The 24,586-nt window shown below is 34.0% G+C and overlaps 2 protein-coding genes across 3 annotated transcripts; one reads left to right on the top strand and one right to left on the bottom strand.

Moving 5' to 3' along the window:
- The first annotated feature begins 5,814 nt into the window (after positions 1–5,814).
- LOC100255284 (zinc transporter 8) lies at positions 5,815–7,615 on the top strand. The gene is made up of 3 exons (XM_002264585.5): positions 5,815–6,579; positions 6,675–6,824; positions 7,087–7,615. The coding sequence occupies exons 1-3, from the start codon at positions 5,980–5,982 to the stop codon at positions 7,390–7,392; spliced, it is 1,056 nt and encodes a 351-aa protein (XP_002264621.1). The 5' UTR covers positions 5,815–5,979; the 3' UTR covers positions 7,393–7,615.
- Positions 7,616–11,980: 4,365 nt separating this feature from the next.
- Positions 11,981–22,895, bottom strand: LOC100251787 (protein SUPPRESSOR OF FRI 4). Of its 2 annotated transcripts, none has more exons than XM_010649915.3 (7): positions 22,593–22,895; positions 22,248–22,348; positions 15,385–15,511; positions 14,606–15,009; positions 13,220–13,374; positions 13,069–13,122; positions 11,981–12,345 (listed from the first exon to the last, which is right to left on the bottom strand). In XM_010649915.3, exons 1-7 carry the CDS (start codon positions 22,781–22,783, stop codon positions 12,274–12,276), a joined length of 1,104 nt encoding a protein of 367 aa, XP_010648217.1. In that variant the 5' UTR covers positions 22,784–22,895; the 3' UTR covers positions 11,981–12,273. The 2 variants fall into 2 exon arrangements, with proteins under 2 accessions (XP_010648217.1, XP_019074683.1); XM_019219138.2 differs by having other exon boundaries at positions 13,220–13,371.
- Between the last annotated feature and the right edge of the window lie 1,691 nt (positions 22,896–24,586).

Genomic DNA, 24,586 nt, shown 5'->3' with positions numbered 1-24,586 from the left:
TGGTTAGGAGGGCTTGTCTCATACTAATTCATCCATCCTTATGGTCTTGTCATATTGTTGTTTGGCCACATCTTTGTTGGAGAAAGTCACTCTGGGTTGTCATGGCATGAAAATGGAAGATATTCTTTATATTCTTGACCATTAATATACAATATTAAAAACTTGCATGTCAACTAGTTCCTAAAGTACAGATAAAAAACATTTATAATATTACCTTCAGAAAGGGCTTGGAGGTAATTTTGAGAATAGGTTGTGAAAAGGACAGGTCTAGGTTTTCAAGTAATATGAGTGGATCGTCTTCCTAGTGGATGGGAATACTCTACATTCACAAACCTCTTGAAAGTCTTGTCCTGCCTCCATCTTTGGGGATTAAAAAAGAGGGTTTCACATAGGCTTAAATAACAAAAAGTAGCAAAAATGAAGTGTAGCTCCTATGGCTGAACAAGGCAGCTGATTTCAAATCTTGGAAAGAAGATAGTCAACTTTAAGCTCTTTTAGTTCTTTATAACTAGTTTCTCTTTTTTTTTCCTTCTGCTTTTTTGTAGTAGTTTGCAAAAATATCCTGAGAATTTCTGGAGAATTTTGGAAGAGCAGAGGCTAGAGATTTATTACTATAAGAGGGTTGGATAGGAATATCTTTTCAATGGTAGAGTTAGGGTTTTATGGCTCTTCTGTTTTAGTTTTGAAAACATGGGAAACAAGGCATGTGGTTTTGTAGCTTGAATTACCCCCAATTATGAGGGTTGGTAATGGTAGGTCAGACTCAAGTGAATGGAACAAGTATACAAAGGGAAAAGTCAGCATGTTCTGCATACAATGTATGGCCTGTTCATTGTTTTTTTGTGCATTTATTTCAATGTTTTGTGGTCCCCCGCTTTTAGGTCAGAAATGACCAGTCGAGTCTTTGAGATTTTACTCTCAAGCCTTGGAAATTTTTGAATCACTACAGCCGCATGGATGAGGGCCCATTTGGGAATGATCATGGTCAGAGTGCTTTTAGTCCTAACACTTCCATTATCACTTTTGAACAGGCTTAAAGTATCTGCAGTATTTAGGATACGAATATTAAACTCACTGTTAACAGCCTCTTGATTCCCCATATATGTTAGGAGAATAGACACTCCTGAAACAAAGTTGAATTAAACTCCGTATCACAATAGAGATGAGACCAAGCCAGAGATTAAATATCAGGGAAGCCTAGACCATAAGGCATGTGCTCTTTGCAAGCGTTTGCTCTTCCTCAACTAAAGCATCAGCCTCATGGACCCTCATTTACTCTTTTCTGCCAGGATTTACTCCTCCTCTGTCAACTAAAAACCACCACTAGTGCTTCTGAGAGTACTTTTAGTTGAAAAAGTTTTTAGAAGAATCATATATTAAATATTTCTTTAGAAAGCAGATTTTTCAACTTATCAAAGTACTTTGTAAATTTTAAAAATGTTTTTAAAAAGCACTGTGAAATAGACTCTCAAATACATTTTGCAGGAGAGACCACTATCAAAGTTGAAGAGGCCCAAATAGTTGCAGGAGCCCTATGATTTCAATGGACCTTAAGGGACTGGTGGTACTTGTCATTGAGATTACTTGACTTCTATTTCAATACATAATCAAAAGCTCAGAGGACCATTAGGCATATCCAACAGCCATTTAGACTTTGTTTTCTTATTTATTTGACATTTGGGCTTATTTTATTGAATGATTTGGCAGTGCTTATATGCATAAAAAAAAAATATCTCCTCTGAATTAAAAAGAAACAAAGGTGCAGGTTTAGCATGCGACTCTAATTATTATATATTTGGTTTGCTGCCATGCCTTGCTGCTTATAATGTAACCAACTGTTCTTTTTTTTTTTCTGTCTCTGAAGTCTGAATCTATGTCCCACCACTTTCATTAATACACATGGGTTGACTCTTTAATTTGGTGCTTGGAAGAATTTCTAAAAGACAGTAGGATGGTTGGATAGGTTTTAGCAGACGGTGCATTGGTCTTCCCACTCTCTCAGGAAAGATATTTTTGATTATTCAATTTTGAAGATTGACTAATTATATGGGGTGCCAAGCAACGCTAGGGATTGCTTTTCCTGTGTTATTTTCCTTTTTAGCTCAAGAAGTTTGTTCTTGGTCAACAATTTTATGATTGAGGTTATGTGAAACAAGTTAGGGTACATTTGATTCCAAAAAACAATTTTTCTTTACATTCATTTCCTTACTAATTTTCAAGAATCATGTATATCGTGATAATTTTTTTTTTTTTTTCTCTTCTTCTTCTTCTTTTGTTCCATTCTTTATCCTTGGGGCATTTGAACCGATTTTTTAGTAATCAAATTTTCATTATGATCTTAATTCTTATTCTTATTTCTATTCCCACATACTTAAACACATTCTTATCATCGCATTCTCTATTTTTTATGACATTAAGAATTACTTACCGAAAAATTATTTAGAAATCACTTTAAATAACTTCTAAAATAATTTTTAAAAACTTGTTGGACACTTCTCATAAAAATCATTTCCAACTCCTTCACAATCACTCCCAAACCACCTCTTAATATGATTTAAGAAGCACTTTAAGAAGGGAAAAGTTGTTGGTTTAAGGATGAATTACGGTTGTGAGTTGTGAGCATGGCATATTGACAATCATGCATAGAAGGAAAAGAGAAGAAAGAAGGGTTTATTTTTCTTCCTGTGTGTGCCCAGTGCCCATGTGATGTGAATGAGGGTTGACTTCATTATGGTGCGTTCTCATTAAACCTTAGAAAATTCAAAACTTGCAGCAGCAAATATGGACGGACACCTTGGAATTTTCGAGTTTCTTCCAAACATGGGTTTTACAGTAATTCTAAAAAATGTTTATAATCTTTCTAACATTTAAAAAATAAAAAATTTTCAAATGTTAAAAACATTATAAATGCTTTCTAGAATCACTATCAAACGCACTATTAGTATAGTGTCATTATTTAATTTGTATACTTTCTCTTAAAAATAAAACATCAATAGCATTTTATCATCTTATGTGACAAAAATGGATAATAATCAAAAGGTTAATAAAAAAACCAAAATGTTATCAAAGCTTATAAATAATTAAAAAATAATTCAGAATAATTTTAAAATGTTTTAAAAGCAAAAAAAAATTTGAAAAAAAAAAACGATGGGTATTGCCAATGAATGTTTCGATTGCTCAAAAAATATAGTTTCAAAGGACCTTAAAGATGTTGGAAAGTATAATCCTCGAATATATTAATTTTAAGACATTTTAGTTATTTTACTAATGATCATTTTGTCTTAAATTTTTTTTAATTTGGGTGAATGTATTAAGATATTTAGCATATGTAAATACAAACACTATTTTTTCAAAATGATTTTAAAAATTTTAATAAATGCCTAATCATTTTAAGGAATTAATAATAAAATCTTTCAACCATTCTCCACACTTTTTAATTATATTTTTAATATCTTTAATTACGTTTATACTTTTCACATTCTAAGCAAAGCATAACAAGGGTAAGCAGTATAATATTGGATTCCAAAAAGAAGGACAAATCTTTAAAAAATAAAAATGTTGATTAAACTATTAAGCATAACATGAAACCATGGGTATAGAAAGCAAAGCATACCCTACCGGCGAACAAAATCTGAACCCGAATAAGTCAGACGGTCAGTCACTCTCCCAACCACCCATTCGATGTTTGAAATTTGAATATAAATTAAATTTATTCTGATGGTAGGCTTCAACCACTCACCAAATATTCTTATAACTATCATTAATAAAAACACAATTGCCCTTCAGTCTTTTCCCAATCCCCAAACCAACGTATCTAACTTAATACTTAATACAAAGAGTTTACAACAATAGATCTTAATATCATATTGGATTTTAAATTCGACTTAAGTGACTGAATCAGGATACAAATAACTAAAATTAGGATTACATATACAAATATAAAATCATAAAACATTGGATATAAAATATTGAGAGTACCTTTTCAATATGGTAGCAAAGAGCTTATAAAAAAAGGGTTAATATAATAATAATTTTTTTCTTATAATTTTATTTTGATTTATATTAAAAAAAAATCATTTTATATTTAGTCATGCTTTAATTTGTGCATTAAAAAATTATTATTTTGATTTGCTTAATTCAAAAACTTTTGTGTTGTAAATAAGCAAATAATATCTTTACAAAGAATAAATATAAAAAAATCATTTGATTTTTTTGACAAACTTTAGATTGACAACTATTTTTAAAAATAATTTTTTATTTTTTATTTAAAAAAAATGTTTGGCAAAAAAAATCATTTTCTGTTTTATCTTTTTAAAAACATAAAATAAAGTGTTTTAAAAAATATATTTTTAGTTAATTTTTTGGATTATTTTTTAAAATATAATTATATAAATAGGTAGAATGATTAAAAATAAAATATTAGATATAAAAATTATTTTTAAAATATGTTAAATACATTTAAAGTTTTTAAATAGATTTTTATTTTATAAAATATTAGAAACTAATTTTCAAAAATAATTCTAAAAAGTTATTTTCAAAAATAATTATCAAATAGAATCTTATTTTCTCTTTTGAGTTTTTATGAAGTTGACATAAGGGGTTGTATTATACTTATATTTTTATTGAGATTACATATAAAATATAAAGTAATAAAATTTTAGAATAGAAAATGATGAAGTGGATGGAATGAAGGGGAAGAGAGGAGTGATCCTTGCTATACCTTTTGATTTGGAATGAAAAGGAGGGCGCACCCTGAATTGTGATCACACAACCGCAAAAGCCTTCAATAGTTGGCAGTGGGCACGAATTAGAAAGCTCTGGTGGTAAATAGATGAGACAAAATATGAAGAATTGGGTCAAGTCAAAACCCACTCACCTTAGCCACACGGACCATATCTCTCCCTCCCTCCCTTCCCATCCTTTTAGAATTCAACATTGTCGTGCTCTGTGGAATCTCTGGCCCTGTTCCCATGGGTCCAAGTTTCAGAAAACTTTTCACATGCAACCCCACTTCAATTCAAACCTTATCTCGTTCATCTTTGCCCCATGTTTCTCCCGTAGGAATCACAACGGGCGGTGGGCTCGGGACGGGTCAAGGGCCAATCCTTTCGATCTGTGTAGGAGAATTTCTCATTCGGGCCTCCCTAATTTATCCCATTGTGTACCATTAACCAATTTGTTCCTCCCTCGTCTCTAAATATCTTGCCCCTTAACCAATTTAAAACAAGAGAATTATGAAGACAAAGACACCCACAAACACAAAGGTTATATCACATCAAATAACAAAAATGATTTGATGGGCACTAATTATTAATTACATTTGTTAGATTTGTTTAAATTTTTATCAAGTATATACACAAATAACAAAACAAGCAAAAAAAAAAAAATCTTAAAAATTATACATGTCAACGATATGGATAGATTTTAGCAAATCAAGATAAAAAAACAAAGAAATTTAAATTTCTTTGTGTCGACATGCCACTTTATTTTTTCCTTAAACACCAAATTGGAAAACATTAATTAATTTAAGTCTATTGACCTCATCATTCCCTCGCCTCATTAATATCAATATTAGAAATTGACCATTTTACCCCAACCTGACCATCACCACTCTCCACGTTTATAGAAAGAAATAAAAGGAAGAAACGACCCATCTCAAATGAGTTCATTATTTCCTCATCTCATTAGTCAAAATATTATCAAATGAGTAATCCACCCCCTATAGCTCACGATAGCATTAAAAAATGACTAATTTGCCCTCATGGGGATTCCATTATTAGGTAGACAAAGAAAATCGGAAAACACCCATTTAGTAATTTTAACCATCTTCTTGAAAAAGTGTCATCACCGAAGACCTTACTCTTCTTGATATAATCTCATCAATCAAAGCCCCACTCTATATATTTCCGCCGATACCGCACTCCATCTTTCACCCCATTTTCTCTTCTCCTCCTCATAATCAGTAGTTTTTTCATTGCCATGGACAAGCTTCTGAGGTTACTGTTCATCCTCTTTCTCATAACTCTTCCAACACTGGTTTTAGGAGACTGTACATGTGACAAAGACGATGGAGATCGAGACAAAAATAAAGCTCTTAGATATAAGATAGCAGCTATAATTGCCATACTGGCTGGTGGTGCAATTGGGGTGTGTATACCAATTCTAGGGAAGACGATACCGGCTCTTCACCCTGAAAAGAATGTATTCTTTATTATAAAGGCGTTTGCAGCCGGAGTGATTCTGGCGACGGGGTTCATTCACGTACTTCCTGATGCTTTTGAGAACTTAACCTCGCCCTGTCTCAGTGAGAACCCTTGGGGGAATTTTCCATTTACTGGCTTTGTGGCGATGGTATCGGCCATTGGGACACTGATGGTGGATGCTTGTGCAACCTCTTACTATAGTAGGTCTCACTTCAAGAAGGCTCAGCAAGCTGTGGGAGATGAAGAGAAGGCTGGAGAGCATGAAGGTCATGTTCATGTTCACACACATGGCACTCATGGCCATGCTCACGGATCTGCATCTTCTGCTGAGGAAATGGGTTCTGCAGAACTCATCAGACATCGTGTGATTTCTCAGGTACTTGATGATGAAAATCCCAAATGGGATTTGATTTATTTGGTCAAAAACACGCCAATTAATTTGCTTGATTTGGTGTTTTTGGAATGATTCAGGTTTTGGAATTGGGAATTGTGGTGCATTCTGTAATCATTGGAATATCATTAGGAGCATCTGAGAGTCCAAAAACAATAAAGCCTCTGGTGGCTGCTCTCACCTTCCACCAATTTTTTGAAGGCATGGGCCTTGGAGGTTGCATTGTTCAGGTATATAGCTTCAAACTCAATATATATCCTAATTTCGGTATTTTCTTTTTTGGATTTTTCGCAAAAAGAATGCTAAAATCTTCTCTAGCTTTGGCCATAGTCATATCAAAAGCCCTTTTTGTTGAACAAAGTTGTCTCTGCTTTCATGTTTTTGTGTTGTCATGATTTTGAAAAAAAGAGTCTTTTTGTTCTTTAGGACTTGTAGACCCTTATGCCACCTCTTGAGGTTTGACTTGTTCAATGGTGGATTTTGTATGTATAGGCCAAGTTTAAGCTTCGGGCTGCTGCAATTATGGCGCTGTTCTTCTCCCTAACAACCCCAGTTGGGATAGCGATTGGGATCGGGATATCGAATGTTTATGACGAAAACAGTTCAACAGCACTCATAGTTGAAGGGATTTTCAATGCTGCATCGGCCGGAATCTTGGTATATATGGCGCTGGTGGATCTTCTAGCAGCGGATTTCATGAACCCAAGGATGCAGGGTAATGGAAGGCTTCAAGTTGGGGCCAATATTTCACTTCTCGTTGGGGCTGGTTGCATGTCCCTCCTGGCCAAATGGGCTTAAACCTCACCTCTAGAATGGTAAAATATAAAATTTGAGTAGAGCAATATTTTCTTGTGATATCACCATGTAAAATATGATTACACATAGTTTTTTTTGTTTTTTTTTGAGTAATTTCTTAGCAACTTCAAGCGTCTCTATCTTTAATTTTATGTGGACATTATGGGTTGGGATTTCCCAATTTAGGCCCACACTTGTTTAGACAAAAATAAAGTTCCTTTTCGAAGTGTTTGTTATGTGGACATGGACATGGACATGCATCATTGAATTTTAAGTCACCTCTATTAAAATTTAGCATATATATATAAACATATAAAAACTTGAAGTGACCCAAATCTTTCATTTGTCACACCTATATAATCCCATGTAAGAGATTGAATAAAACGTAATCATAAATCAGAAAGAGGAATATTTTGAGAAGATGCTCTCTAAGCCAATTAAAATTGCTGAGTAAACTTAATGAAAATACCCATCCCAATCACACTTAATTTTTTTTTCCAAGGTATATTACCTTAAGATGCATATAACCTATTTGATTATATAAAAAGAAAATACCCCATTTTAATATTATAACCTATATCACAACATTTGAGATGTAACATTAAATTGAGTATTATTGCTACAAAAATAGTCTTTTTTTTTAAAACATATTGTAAATACTCGAAATAATTAAAGATATTTATATCATAAATGAGTTACTCTTCAAAGGTGGAAGCTACTTTCGAGCCCCCTCTATCCCAACGGATCCAATAAATACATTAATTTATCTATCCACTTTTTGTAAAAAGAGTGACAATGAGTAGATTTTCATTCCTAAGGGGGTCTTTATTCTTATTTAGATTTATATCTTCTATTTTTCTTGAATTTATCATCAAACAAATATAAAAATTTCCATTACTTTAACTAGTATCAATTGATGGGAGAGAGACGTATATGCATTAATACAATTATTGGTAGTATTTCAGGTATCCAAGCGTGTTGAGTCTGACTTTTTTTTTTACTTAAAATTATCATATGGTTCTCGAGAAAGAGGATAAATTCACAAATATACGAATTATTTTATTCCTTTTACTCAATTAATTCTAATATATTCCATTGTGTGATGTGGAGTAAGATAACCGAAAACAATCCTTTGGGGCGACGACCTTGACCCAAATGCGCCCAAAAAATTATGGGCCCGGATTGGAAGAAAACATGCAGAGCAGGTGAATTGACTGAAATTAAGAAATGTAGGGTAAGTTGAGCAGGGTGAGATTAAGTTCACTGTGGGGGGGTGTGGGGGTTTTCTCATGTCTATTTCATTCAATGAATATGGGCAACACAGGCAGCTTCCAGGCATAATGCTCTCTCTTTTCCTCTGCCACTGGAGATTATACCCGTTGCTTTCTGTGGAAAATTTATATGCTCTGCTTTCAATATGGAATCTTCTTTCTAAAGGTCATCGCGATGGCAACACCATGAGGGAGAGGGAGAGGGAGGGGGGCACGAAATTCCAAATTTCACATTATAGCTGTGAAGCCCCACAACTACTTTTCTTCCTTATTTAAAAATATCTCCCGTATTTGATAAATTTTGAAATTTTGTCGACATCGTGTCCAAACCGATGCCACACCCGATTACGCGTGGATTGGGTGCAAAAATCAATTCTAAAATCCATAGATTTTTTTTTATATTTATATTACCTTTCTATTTAATTTATGCCTTTACCTTTAATTATTTTCCATATTTATCATATTAATCCTATTTTTAAAAATTATAAAAATATCAATCGATTCCGTTTCAATTTTTTTTAAATATTCATTTTTTTCATTTTATTTAATTTTTATTATTTTATTTGGAAAAAAAAGTTAATGAAGTTGTAATATTTTATAAGATATTAATTTAACTTTTAATAATTTTAGTTATTAAAATAAAATAATGTCAATACAAGTATTTTGACTAACACCGAAAACCTTGTCACCACAAATTTTTAATGAAATTTTTAGAAAATAAATTTAAAATAAAATATTTTATATAAAATATGCTTGATGAAATTTTAAAACGATTTAATTTTTATTTAAAATATAATAAAAACATGTTTAATAAAAGTAGCTTTTAACTTTTAAATAAAAATATAAATATATTAAAGGAATTTTGTGATGTCCCACATCGGATAGGGGAAAAAGTTTCTGACGCTATATATGTAGAGACTTTTTTTTAACTAAGTAGACGCATTTTAAAACCAAAGCGGACAATATTTACACGATTGGGAACGAGTCATTACAAATGGTATCAGAGCCGAGCCTCAACCTCGGTGTGAGGTTTGTTTGGCCTCGTAGGAGTGTTCGTCTGTATGGCCTCGTAATCCCATGGGACTCTGCATGGGGGGGTTTGAGGGGGTTTGGGGGGGTGTTTGTGATGTCCCACATCGGATAGGGACTAAGTAGATGACTTTTAAAGCCGTGAGGGTCCATTTTGGTCCAAAGCGAACAATATCTACACGGTTGAGAGTTACAAATTTCAAATAATTTTATTAGAAAAAAGAATATAATATAACAAAATATTATCAATGCACAATGGTTCCAAGAAAATTATTTCATAAAGGAATTTTTGAAAAAAAACAGAAAGTGAAAATTGGATGTTCTCGGTCATGGGCTCTTGTTTACTCATATTGTTTTGTATTGGGTTTGGGCTTGAGTTCATGATTTGGGCTTTGTTACATTCATTGGATTTGATGGTTGCTTGAGCACGACCACAAGAGGCGAGGGATCCGTAGCAGCCAGAAAGGGAACCAAAATTTTTTTTAGCAACAAGGACACGACTGAAATTTTTGGGTAAGAATCCTAGGGAGAGGCTAAGGGTACGTTTAGCAACTGTTTTCAAGGACAATTTTTTTTTTTTTTTTTTTAGGAAAAAAAGAAAAAAAAAAAAGAAGAAAACACAGTTTCAATTTAGAAATTATTTTCTGTTTTCTTAAGAAAAATAAAAAATAAGGTGTTTTTAAAGAATATCTTTTAATTATTTTCACTTATTTTTTTATAATTGTTTAAAAAAAATAATTATATAAAGATGTAAAATAATTAAAAATAAAGTATTAGATAGAACAATTATTTTAAAATATATTCAAAAATATTAAAAATAGGTTAAAAACATTTCAGGTTTTTAGATAGAATTTTATTCTATAAAACATTAGAGAACGATTTTTAAAAACTGTTTTCATAAATTATTTTTTGGAACTACTTTTTAAAATAGTTAGCCAATCGAGTCTAAGATTTGTTTTGGAAGAAAGGTGGGGATTCAAGTGAAGACAAATGACAGACACTGAGAATGCCATTTTTTTTGGTATGGTCTCCTCTTATCCCTTTTTATTTGTGTAGTTTAGCTTGACTAATTAGATACATGCGGTTTGTGCATGTCGATTTTTATGGATGAAATTTAAGCCAATAACATTTGTTGAGAATATTCGTGGGAATCCGTTTTTTATTTGATTTACTTGACTAATTGTTAGGATTATTTTTCAATGAAATCATCATTTACCTATTCTCACTTCTTACTTGATATTCTAACCAAATTTGTACTGATTTTGGTTCAAAAAACTAAGCTAATTTTCCTTTGAAATCTGGAGTATATTTTGGTAAGAATTTGGGCTAACCTGTCTGTCTCTGAAAATCTGGGCTGAATTTGGTCAAATGTAGGCTGACTTGTCTTTAAAAACTTGGGTTGATTTTCCTTGGAAATCTAGATTGAATTTTGATCAAAAGGTGTGTTGCCTTATCTTCAAAAATCTGGGTTGATTTTCCCTTTGAAATCTGGATTGAATTTTGTTCAAAATATGGGCTGATTTGTGTATGAGTAGGATCTGGATTGTATTTAGCCATGAAACTTGACTGGGTTGATTTCGGCCTTCAATCTGAACTGATTATATATTAAAAGGTTGATCTTGAATGAAGGTATGAGGTGGTTCTAGGAGCTAATGAGTTTGAGGCATTGTTCAGAAGTGCTCTTGCAAATCTTGTTTATGTAGCAATTGAATTCGAAGCCTATTTCACTATGAATTTTGCTGAAAATTTGGGTTGATTTGTGATGAAATGTGATAATTGGGTAAATAAAAACAATTTTAATAAGAAAGAACCACCATTCTTTCAGATCTTTCCACAAAATTCAAACAACTTTCAAGTCTAATCTAATCTCAGAAATAAATGGATTTACTCAAGTTGCCATCTAAAATCTCACCCATGCAAGATGTCACATGTCACTTGGTCATTTTATTCCTTTATTTGATCAAGTCACATGTCTGTTGGTCATTCCATTGCGGCATATTGTTGTATTCATGATGTATATTAGTCCTTGAAGCTGCATCCATTGGTTAATTAATTAAATACCAAGTTCCTTCACTTATACTCTGGAGTTTATACCTTTCTGATAAGTAACGGAACCTTGTATTCCTATTCTGCACCTGATCATCGTATTCATTATTAGGTTTACAGTCTTATCTTTGAGATGACCACCCATGCACAAGTACAACCACCCTGGCTTCCTTTACAGTTCAAAAAAGGGGCTCTGCTACAGACCACATCTCAAAATAATACATGGAATTGGGGACTTGCATCAATAACAACAAATAAGTAAATTTGTATACCGAATTTTAGAATAAATTTCCAAGATAAAAAAGAACATCCAAAAATTCCTATTTCTGTTCAAAATACTGCTTTGAGGGGGAAGAATGGCTCCCTATTATCTAATCTCCCTTCTAACAAGAAGGGTCATACAACAGGGATGGATGATACCAGTGACCTGAACCAATAAAGAAGGAAAGGTCAGGGACTAAAATCCCCTTGTGTGTGTGTTAATCTAAGAAGGATGATGAAGGAGCATCGACTCTGAACCCTCTATGTTACGGTTAAGCTAGAAAGCCATTCGACCAGCAAGTCTGCCCTCAGATATCCTCCTGTCAATGGCTGCATCAACTGAGTTCATCTGAAACAAAACAATTTTTAATGTATCAAATATGGAACTCTTAACTGCAAATCATTACGTTTGGAATCAAACCAGATGAAGAGATTGTGGGTATCCAATAGATAACCGAATTTAAGACAGAAGCTGACCTGGGTCAAGTTTGAATGCACTGCATGGTCATAAAAGATTACAACAAATGCTACAAATGGAAAAAGCCAGTTGGCCATGCTCGCCTTCCATCCAAAACCCCACACTTAATCAAGCATAGGGAGAAGGAAATACCAGCAAACAAATTCAAATTTGAAACAAATAAAATACATACACTATGGTTTTTGTGACGGGCCAGTGGTAGATTGAAGTAAACCTTGCCATTGCCACATGCTTGTCAGATTTGTAAAAATACTAACCAGTAGAAAAGAAAATGTGAATACCTACTTGAATCTTTTGATGCCCACAAAACCAGGAGAATTTGTTGGAAACTGGACATTGACAGTTAGAAATAGCATACTAAGCACAATCAAGCAATAAGTTTGGCACTAGTTTATCATATTTGAATCAGGGTTCATATATGTCCACAAAAGTGTGTCCTCCCTTGGATTAACAGAAAATTCAAGATGGTATTCATTCAGAAAATACCTCCAAAAATGAAAGAACAAAAATTCTGCACATGTTTTTAGAAGATCAAAATTTAATACAACGTATACCTAGTTGTATGAATAAGATTACAAGGCAGTCATAACTTACCTGGCTAGTTTCATCATGCACCTGATACTTCAGTAATGACATCCTTCTTTCCTCCTGTAGATATTTCAAACACAATTTAAAGTGTGTTAAACCAAAGTACAGCATCCAAAAGATTGGCATGATACATCCAGAAAGGTAACTAACAACTAACCATGGACATCGCCTCATCATCCCATACAAGGTAGACCTCATTACTTGCTGGCTGGATTACCGGAGCTTTGTTTGCTATCATCGGTGGGGGTCCAATCGATGGGCCACTGGTGTTTGAACCGGAAGCATATGTATGTGAACTGACTAATGTCCCTGCTGTCGCAAGAAAGTGGGTTTAAATTGAGAGTGATCAAACACATCAATAATTTTAAGAACGGAAACAAAGAAAGTTACAGGTCAAATTTACAGAATAATTTTATTGCTTTGGAGAGCAAATTTTAAATTCATCTTTCCTTCCAAAATCCCAGAGAGAGAAAGCAAGAGGAAGGGGAGGGGTTTGGGCTAAGGAAGAGGTTGAGAGAGAGGTTACACCAGCATGACAATTTAACAAACTGATACAGAGTGCTTTTACTTCATTATTTCTCACACATCAAAAACTGGTACAGAGTAGCACACCCAATTCCTCATAAAATTCAAGTCTGTCATTTTACTTCATTATTCATAATGCACACCAAAATCAGTACAGCATAAGACCAACTCATGAAATACAAAACATCTCCTCAAATTTGAAAGCACAAAACTAATAGAAATAAATGAAAGTCTCATTGAAAAAAAAAAAAGAAACAAATGAATGAACTTTGAAAACAAATGCTACCACTTGTAATAAGTAAACTAGAAATTCAAATTCATGCTAAATGCTGAGGTTCTAGACAGAATAAGTAAATTGTTGAACTGAAAATTTTGAAATTTGGGGAACAAAAATCTCATAGCTACACACGCAAAAAAAGAAAAAAATAAAGAGAAAAAGGAAAAAAATGAACTGTAGTTGGTGTAATAGCTATATTTCTGTGAAGATAACATGACCACACACAGTTAAGCCTGACAATCATGCAAAAGGATCACAAATGTTTCATGCCATCTGACAACTGAAATAATACAAGCTGCTTGCTTTTGAACAAGCACACTAATTATGACACCCCTACTTCAGTCTTTTTGTGGGACACATAAACAAGGTTAAAACAATCAGATTTCCATATTTGTTTTATTATTATTATTATTTTTGTGCCATCCATGATTTGTAGACCTTGTGTCCAAGTTTGGACAGTCAACTTGTACCTATATCCTCAGTGCTTCTTAAGGGTCAATTTGCTATGTTGGAAATTACTGGAGACTATGAAGTCTACAAGAGAGGCACTATTATAGGCATCCAAAAATTAATGTATTTATGGGATAGCATTCAGGGAAAACAATTACCGTCTCAATGTCAACAAGCATTTGCAGGCACAAAAAACTGCTCTTTAAGTAGCAATATATTGCCATACTACACTACGTGGAATACAAAGGGCTCGCAAAATTTTGAAACCTGTTAGAAGAGAGAAGTGCAGACCTTGAATACTTGGAGCATGGTAGCCATTTACCATAGATGTGTTAATACTGGAGTATGAAGGGTTATTGAGTTCTGAAGGGGTGCTTGATGTAATGGGGGCCGACAATGCAGCTGCAGTAACTTGTGAATTTTGACTAGGAATACTTGCAGTACCAACAACAGGAAATAAGGGCTGAGATACAGGAGTAGGACTAGATGAGAGAGGTCCAGGTGGTGTAGTTTGAAATGAAGGTTGAAGTGTAGCAGATGGCAGAGGAGGTGTCACATTTTGTATGGGAAACAAAGGCCTTTGTGCGAGTCCTAAGGGTGCAGCAGGAGGAACAGGAACTGCTGGATGCTGTGGGAACCAAGGCTGTGGACGAGGAACCGGCCAACCAGGAGGGACTGCAACTGCAGAATTGTAACTGCAACAGACACATAAAATTCAATAAGTAATATTCCTATGTGCATTTGCATTTTGAACAGACAGGATTACACATGCAAATGCATGAGAAGATAAGGTAGTACAAAACCATTTCAACTCTCTTGAACTTTTGAGAATGCCCATTAAAAAGACCTCAAAAGGCAAAACCACATTTTTCTTAGCTCATTTTCAACATAAGTGCTAACAAGGTCATTTCAAGAACCAGAAGTTTCAGTCTAACTGGAGATTGAGAGTCATTGACTGTACCATGTATGGTTTAACAGTTTTTTTTATAGGCATATGTGACATCTTTTGTTGTATAGAATAATGCTAGTGAGGTGGAAAGAGCTTAAGAAACTGAGCAAAGAAAGCATACATTGGTGGTATTGCACCAAATGTTGATTGCGGCGGAAACCCCATGCCCACTGATCCAGGAGGCATCACACCAACAACGTTAGTTGGTGGGACCTCGACTTTGGCTAGCTTTGAAGGGTTATCTTCATCTGCAACAGAATTTGAAATAGTATAAATACAAAGATGGAGACGATAATTCTTATATAAAATATTCACCCAAAGACATGAAGAATAAAAAAGGAAATAAAAAATAAAAAAACCCCACAACAACACAAGGGCTTACATCCAGAAGATCAGCATTATTCTTCAGGTTGAATTGATATAAGAAAAGGAGGGAAAACATGTGCATGGCAATAGCAGTAATGAAGTCAAAAAATATGCAGAAGGCATCATGTCTACCAAGGGAATGATCACATTTAATCTTGTATGTAAATATCATATGAAAGTGATTAAACAAATCAAAATCATCCCAGAAAAGAAAAAAAAAATGAATGATCACAGTCAGCTTGTATGTAACCATCAAACAAAAGATACTAAACAAATCCAAATCATACAAAAAGGCTGTTAATTGAAAAAGAAAAAGAAAATAGATATAGGAAAAAGATTTAAAAGAAAGTGTGTTTTCTCAAAAGATGCAAACTTGCCCACGTGAGCCTATAGATTTATTCATCTTATTGATATCATCCATTCATGCCAAACAATTAATAGCATAGAATATTTACACACATGCGCAACAAAAGCAACCACCTATGCTACAATGGTTTCAGTGTGGGTATCTGATTCTTCAAATTCTGAAGTTTTATAATACAACTTGGGTGAAAATGATTTCAACAATGGGTATGGATAATTGAATATGATTGGGCTAGGAATATTTTTTAATAGGAACCATACCTTATTTAGAGCTATATATACTTTTTTGTTCATTGCAGCCATAATATCAATTTCTACGAATACAAGCCATATCATTTTAAGGCATAGAGGCCTTTAAAAAAATTGTCGTTTTTCTGTCATGTTTTTATTTTTAGAAATTTCAATTTTTACTATGGAATATTGTTTTATATGAATTTCTGTAACAATTATTGCTAATTAAAATTTTGAATAACCATAAACTTATTATTAGGAAGCACAACTTTTATATGCGTGTATATTGGATATAGTTAAATATGCATAAAGTTGTGTATTTATCTCTTTGATCAATTTATTTTATTTAGTTTTTCAGTTTAATTTTAATTTATTATCCCAATCTTAAACTAGTGGAATTAGGATAGGGATTTATGCATTTAAATTTTATTTATTTTGAAATTACAAAATTGAACCAGTATGGATCTAAAATTTATTAGACTTTGTAATTTAATAATACAAATTTTTTTGATAAAAAAAATAATATGTCAAATGCCAATACCAAACCAACACCCATGCAAACTCAGTTTTTATTTCCTCCACTACTTTTTCTCAATCCACTTCCTTATAAAAACTTGCTTTCTATTTTCCCTTTTATCTCTAACGAGACTAAATATCATCATAAAATCACATAACAAAGTCCTTCCTTTTGGTGGTTGCAACTAGAAAAAAAAAAATCAATTAAAAATCAACCAACTGGATCCAAATTAAGAGAAATGTGTCCAAGAAGGATCTCATACTTGCATGTGTAATGTTATGTCTACTAACTAGATCCAAAGTAAAAGAGATGTGTCCAACAAAGATCTCATACTTGCATGTGTATCATGTACATCAAGTGAAATAGGGGGACATGACATGGGCATATACATGGGACCCTTGTCATTTTTATTTTATTTTTTTGATAGATATAGATAAAAAGAAAAATAAATTAAAAAAGGCTGCCAAAATAGCAACCCATGGTATACAAAACATATACAGCTACCACCAACCAACACCACAATAAACCAAAGTTACAAAATAAAACGGAACAAAGCCAACCCACCCTTACCAAGGGCCCAACTAATCTAGAAAACTAAAAAGAGTTAAGAGGAACATCATCTATACACCCCTTTGCTTCCAACCAAAGACAGCAAACAAAAGAACTTTTTAGACTTTGGATTGAGAGAAGAACCCTTGTCAAGTATTTGTCTCTTATTATGAACAATTGATTGATTTCAAATTAATTTTTTTATTGCAACCACCAAAGTAAAGGAGCTTTTGGAAAGTAGATTTGCCTAGGGATCAGAGAAAGAAAAGAGTGGATTTTTATGGGGAAGTGAATGAAAAGCAGGGGAACTAAAATTGAGTTTTGTTGAGAAATGGGGAAATATGGGCACTAGCCATTTGCTATTCTTATGTGGTCACATGTACTTAATTTGAAATCCATGCTAGTGCCCTTTTTCTAATAAAATAATAAATTTTAAAGAAATAAATCCATGAATAGCTTAAATTATGGATCAAAAAATAAAGCTAAACTATTTAAATCTAATATAAGTAATAAAATAAAGGGAACCTTACACCTACACCTACACCTACACCTATACCTCCTGAGGCTTCTAACAATTAAAGCGGTACCCACTCTGGTCTGTAATATTACACTGACATTCTACAAGTCAACCAACATGAACAACCCCTTGATCAAGGGTGCAATGGCTCTCTGTTAACACTTTTGGTGACATCAACCATTTTTTTAGAATACTGGGTTAGCTAAGTCCAAAATAAATTTAAATTAACTTAAAACTAATATGAATAATAATTACTTTCAAATCAACCCAAATCCACTTCAAATATGTATATATATTTCTTTTCTTTTTTTATAAGTAACCCAAATCCATTTCAAATTAATGCTTAATTCAATCTTAACTAATCCTAATTCAAAGCTTAATACACAACATTAAACTCACTACCATGAAAACTCAACCCACAACATGGGTCTCTCTCGTACCTTTTTACCCTTTTGTTTTTTTATTCAAAATTTATTAGCATTAACAAAGAAGGGCAACAAATCCTTCCAAAACTTACAAGAACTGATCAAAACAAAAATAACAATTTCATCTTCATCTCACCTAATCCCTGATCTCATTTCTTTTATCCTTTTTTTGGGCAGCTAGAGACAGACCATGGGTGAGAGACCCATAACTGTGATTCTCTTCCAATAACTAATTTCACCTCCACATTTTTTTAGTTTACATTTTAGGCAACCAAACAACACCTTAGGAAAGTAACTGACGGCCACATCTCTCTTCCCCTTCCCCTTCATCTTCTTCGTCTTAACCTAGTCCCTAATTTCTTCTTCATCTCACTCTAACCCCTTCTTTCATCTTCATGTCTTTTCACATGCATACATGCATGTGCACACATACACACACAATTTTTCCCCAATTAAATAGGTGAGAAACTTACGGCTACATCTCCCTTTCCCTTCCCCCTTCATCTTACACTAATTCCATGTTGCACGATGAGAGATGCCTCATTTTCTTTTAGTCTATATTTTTTCTCTCCTGTTTTTTGAAATTTCAGACTAAAGGAGCCAAAATGATGTTCAATACTTATGTTAACTCCTTTAGCCAACAAGTTCAAAAAAAGTATACCTGGTTAGTATCAGAAGCCAGAGAGGGTTACTATGTTAATGTAATCATTCATAAAATCAAGAAGAGTAGATGTCATTCTTCCTAAAATTCAATAAGTTAAAGAGCTAAGCATACAATATATGTGTATATAAATCAAGAAGAGTAGATGTCATTCTTTTTTGATGGGTAAATAAGCAAGATACATTAAAAGCACTTGCCAAAAGGCACAACAAAGTACACACGGAGTATGCAATTAGGGCCAATCGGCAAGTAGGAGAAAAGAGAAGAAAACCCCACCACCCTAACAACAAACAACCACAAAAGTAACTGAGATGCAAGAGAAAAAAGAAACCCCTACTAGAACCCAAAAAAGAAATTCCTATTGGGCATTAAAGCTTCCTAAGCCCAAGCCCAACCCCTTCCCTAAATTCCGACACCCCTCCCCTTTCCCCTTACAATGGATGGAAAGCAATCGTAGTTAATCGAATGCTCTAACCTTCGGATTTCCCTCTCAAAATGGGAAGAAGGCAAGGGTTTCTTCTTTTCCCCTAACCCCTTTACCCCCCTCTCTTTTGTCGATTCCAGTTAAGAAGAGTAGATGTCATTCTTCCTAAAATTCAATTAGTTAAAGAGCTAAGCATACAATATATGTGTATACATTGTGCATCAAAATTTGTGAATCTTATAAAATACATGTGGGGGCCGCTAACACTCACGTTCGTGCGTGCCCCACACACACACACATTTCTTTTGTTTTGACCAAACAAGTGTTCAACTTGCATCAATAAAAATTGATATTATGATTTATGGATGCAACCAAACCATGAATAAGCTAACCTGATATCTAGTAATACAAATTTAATCTCTTACCAGCATAGCTATTAAGATCCTTTCCAGTCAAGTTGCTGAATCCTAAAATTTGGGAATCCGAGGGATCAAAAACCTATACGCATACTCATACCAGAACCCAGACCCAAATCCATGTAACATAGCCCAAAGTTGACATCCCATATTAACTATTTAGGGCTTACAGCCATAAAGCATCACTTCCAAGAGCAACCCAAATATTTTTAGAATTCAAGTTCATAAGGGTAGAGGACATGGAAAACAAAACCTCACATCCAAGAATTTAATAGAACATGTATCCCTGTTTAGAGCCTATGGTTGAAGAAGGTTTTGCATGGTAACTATGATTAACTATAATTAAGCCTATGCCAAATACCCAACAAAGTATGAACAAACTCAATCCAATGAAACATTGGCCCACTTATGAGTCTCATTCCTATCTATCAAGGAACACCAGGTTACTTCCAAGAAAATCCAAAAAAATAAGAATATTGTGTGGACAGCAGTTCAAGGAAGAAGAGAGAAAATAAAATGGCCTATGATTCAACATACAATTTGATCCCAATTAATTGGATTTTGGACTAACTCTCCATAAACTAAGATAGACAGATATCTTCATGTCCAGTATACAAAAATTATAACATTTAGAGCACTCAATAGAAAAGCTAGATGCCATTAACCTTGATTTCATTGTTCTCATCACAATCAAAAGGAAGTAAAAGAGGAAATGAGTAAGAAGGGTAAGTTATCACTTATTAGAAGGTTAGAGAAAAATGTTAATTTTCTCAACAATTAACCTTCATCAGTTTCGCCCTTTGGCATCAAGTTATTTTGAGTATCTACGGGACACATCCTAATAGATGGGATTCCAATAATTTAGTTCATTGGTCACATCATTGTCCCTAGAAAGCCATTACACTTATTTTTTGGGTTTTTTCTATACACACTCGCTTTGTAGTGGGTGATGGGACAAAAATTTGTTTTTGAGAACATTTACGGTGAGGGAATCAACCTTTGTGTTCACGAGTCGTCACAACTAGAAATCTCCATTTCAACTATATTGGGTAGTTATAATCCTTGGAATTTGTTTTTCCATTGTAATCTAACTAATTTGGAGATTAATGATCTTGAAAGACAAATGACTTCTCTTTCCCGTGTACCCTTGTCTCCATCTGTCCCAAATGTGAAAGCTTGGGTACCCTCTTCTTCAAGAGTATTATCAATAAAATCTTTCTTTTTAGCCTTGATCAATTTATTTATTTTTTGATAGGTAAAGAGAGAAAAAGGCATCAGAAGGCCAACCCAATGCATACAGGGGGTATACAAGAGGCGCTAAAAGGCAAGAATAAAAAAGAAGAGGGGATACAAAAAATCTCACCAACCCTCATCTAGAACCTAGACCAATTTATCTTATTTAGTTCCTTCTCATCCGACTAATTTTTTGTGGAAATCAAAAGTTCCCTCTAATATCATGACCTTTGTTTGGTTAATGACACTTAAGAAGGTAAATACCAATGTCATGCTACAATTGAGAAGGTCTTTCAAAGCCCTTAGTCCTAATTGATGCATCCTATGTAAGGGGAGTGGAGAGACGATTGATCATCTCTTTCTACGTTGTCTGGTTACTTTAGGATTATGGCACAAGCTATTCTCATAGGTTAGGAATGTATGGGTTCATCCCAAGGAGTATTTGTGATATGATGGTTATTTCCCTTATATGTTTTGGGACCTCTACTAGAGACAAAACTCTTTGGAAAATTGTTTCTCTCACTTTGATGTGGATTGTGTGGAAAGAGAAAGGAATACTAAGATTTTTCAGGATACTCGCAAAACGTCTGAGATGATGTGGGACTTGATTCATTTCTTTGTGTCTTTTTGAGCCTTCTATACTGATATTTTCAAACCTTTCCCCTTGAGTTTCATTCAGTTTAGTTGGCACTCCGTATGTACACCTTAGGATTGAGCTTACTTGGTGAGGAGTCAAGTTGAGCTTTTGAGTTGTATTTTTTTTTTGTAGTCTTTTTATTCTTTTTGTACAAATCTCATTGTAAAACGGCGTTTTTCATGGGTGTTTTGATCAGGTTTGTATTTCATGGGGAGGATTTCTCATCCTTCTTATGTTTTATTATCTTTAATCAATGCATCTTTTATTTCTAATAAGAACAAAAAAAACAATCGGCCCTCATCTGTCCAAGAAATAAGTACTTTCCACTTGACTAAATCCTTTAACCAACCACAAAAACTATTTTTATAAATAAAACAAGCAATTTAAAAGACACACTCAAAACAGGCATAGTTTTAAAAGGCACGTTTAAAGCGCGCCTAGACCCAAGCCACAACCACTGCCTTGCAACCACTCCCAAGTTACAGGGCCTTGCATGCCAAGACATGTGCCTTGCTGAAGAGGCGCCTTGTCCACTTGACTTTTCCTTTTTAAACTAAGCAAACAGGTAATAAAATGTGTGCACCTATCAGTACTTCTAATCTCCAAGAAGAAACAACAACACAGAGCACGGGGAAGGAACAATACCTTGCTCTCCGTAATGGGCAGCTAGAATATCATCTGGGATTCCTTGCATTCCAAATATTTCAATTTCAGTGGATTCTCTCCCGGGATTAGCATTAGGAACTCTGTGAACATTGAACAAGAGAAAGAAAAATCAGTGCAAGTAAAACCAACCAACAGTAGCGTCAATCGGGAAAACAAATTTTTTCTTTTTTTAAATCCGGTACTTTCAACAATCAAACAACAATAAAAATCGGGTAATTGAAGATGCTAGGGATTGATAAAGAATTCCTCCAAAATTGCTGAAGAAAAGGAAAGGATGAATAGAGTAGAATGAAAACGAAAGAAATGGGAGAAGAGCAAAAGTACTTGGAGACGGTCTCCTTGTGGACCTGGAGGACGTGGATGGCCATGCCAGAGGCGGTGGAGAGCTTCTTGTTGCAGACATGGCACTTGAAGTGCTTGGCCTTCTGGTGCTGAACAAGAATCTTCTCGTCCTCGAACTCCCTCTCGCAGTAGTAGCAAAACACCTTCGCTGCTCTCTTCTTCTTCTTCCCCATTCTCTCCTCTCTCTCCTAGGGTTTCCCTCGATTCGTGAATTTATTTTCTGATTTTGAGAATATGGTATTTGGGTGTCACGTGCTAGTCCTATTCTCCCCAGCCCCATCACCTTTGGGAGCCGCCTCACACGTAATGCATTTGTCTATTTATTATGCCACGTGTCATAATCTTTTTGGGCCATTCTATGACACTAAAATGCAGTTCCCGATCTCATTTTAAAAAATGGTGATCAATAAAAAAAATACGATATTTTAGCATAATTCCATTTGTTCCTACCCATGATTCATTTCCTTTTATACACGTTGGATATTTTAACATTTTTTTATTTTTAATTATATTAATATGAAATGCAAAATAATAAAAATATCTATTAATTTGAAAAACTTAAGCACAAAAAGGTCCATTTTTGTGTCTTTTTTTAAAAAGTCACTAAAAAACTACAAAAAAAAAAAAATTAAAATCATCTAAGTTAAAGAAGAAATTAATATAGATAAAGAGAGTTATTTTTCTATTTTTTTATGACTTATTATAAATTTTTTGTTGAGTAAAAAATAATCAAAATATTTAATTTTTTTAAATAGAAAGAGTAATATATTGATTTTTCTTTATTTTTAAATATTTAATAGAAATAAAATATTAAAAAAATAAATAACATAATACTTAACACTATTAAGCGCTATTCAGTTTTAAATTCTTATAGACCCTTGTTTTGGTCTATAGGTAAATGACATTTTAGGGAGCATCCTTTACCACCTTTTTTGTTTTTGGCAATACGTGCATGAGAAGGTGGATGTGTAGGGATCTTTTTTGGAGGCAATCAGTGGCTGACACATGGCATGGAAATCTTCTAGCTATTATGGATGAGTGTCTTTTGTAGCCTAAGGAGCAAAAGATGCAGGGGGCGTATTGGGTTGGCATGGTGAGATATTTTTTTTAGGAGTCTCTTGGAGAGCAAGTTTGAGAGGCTGGAGGTGAGATATTTGAGAGATTTTCTTTAGCTTGGGAGCAAGCTGAAAAAAAAATAAAAATAGGGAGAGTGGTAGAGACGTTTGTGAGAAGAGAGAGTTGTTGTCTAGGGGGAGGAGGGTATTTTGTTGAGGGTTGCTAGAGATATTTGGTTTATGGGAGAGCAAGCGGGCTTGGGGAGAAAGTTTTGAGAGCTAGAAGAGTAGAAGCTTAACCATCTTCACTTGAGGAACTCAAGTATGGTCACTGCAATCTTCTTGTTTCTCATTTTTTACTATTTTGCTCAGTTTGCTGTTGAATTTTCAGCATTAACCTGTTGATTGGGAGTGGGTATAGGGGGTCACATGCTTGTTATGACTGATCTCTAAGTTGCTTTGATGGTGCTCTAATGTGTTCATATTTTTTACTTGGTTTTGTTGGGGTTGGTTTGGCTCTGTTCTTTCTTGATATTCGCAGTCGTGATACCCATTTATGTTTGAAATATCTCGTGTCTATCCCACTTAGTTTTTTTCCAAGTTCATTGATCTCCCATAAGATGGGGCTTGGACTAATTCTTTTAGTTATATTTGTTCTAGTACTGTCTCTGTTTCTTGTAGACCCTCATTTTGGTCTATAGGTAAATGACATTTTAGGGAGCATCCTTTACCACCTTTTTTATTTTTGGCAATACATGCATGAGAAGGTGGATGTGCAGGGATCTTTTTTGGAGCAATCAGCGGCTGGCACGTGGCATGGAAATCTTCTAGTTGTTATGGAGGAGCGTCTTTTGTAGCCTAAGGAGCAAAAAATGCAGGGTGGCGTATTGGGTTGGCAGGGTGAGATATTTTTTTTAGGAG

Source organism: Vitis vinifera, chromosome 3, assembly GCF_030704535.1.
Source record: "Vitis vinifera cultivar Pinot Noir 40024 chromosome 3, ASM3070453v1".
Lineage (NCBI taxonomy): Eukaryota > Viridiplantae > Streptophyta > Magnoliopsida > Vitales > Vitaceae > Vitis > Vitis vinifera.
Note: the sequence above shows the minus strand (reverse complement) of the source record. Positions and strands in the feature narration are given on the sequence as shown.

Excerpts from the sequence above, each read along its gene's own strand:
- LOC100251787 (XM_010649915.3), bottom strand. The coding sequence starts at position 22,783 with ATGGGGAAGAAGAAGAAGAGAGCAGCGAAGGTGTTTTGCTACTACTGC. Across the intron at positions 22,349-22,592 it reads CACAAGGAGACCGTCTCCAA|AGTTCCTAATGCTAATCCCG; the intron begins GTACTTTTGCTC and ends CAATGTTCACAG. Across the intron at positions 12,346-13,068 it reads TGCATGATGAAACTAGCCAG|ATGAACTCAGTTGATGCAGC; the intron begins GTAAGTTATGAC and ends GTTTTGTTTCAG.
- LOC100255284 (XM_002264585.5), top strand. The coding sequence starts at position 5,980 with ATGGACAAGCTTCTGAGGTTACTGTTCATCCTCTTTCTCATAACTCTT. Across the intron at positions 6,580-6,674 it reads GACATCGTGTGATTTCTCAG|GTTTTGGAATTGGGAATTGT; the intron begins GTACTTGATGAT and ends GGAATGATTCAG. Across the intron at positions 6,825-7,086 it reads TTGGAGGTTGCATTGTTCAG|GCCAAGTTTAAGCTTCGGGC; the intron begins GTATATAGCTTC and ends TTGTATGTATAG.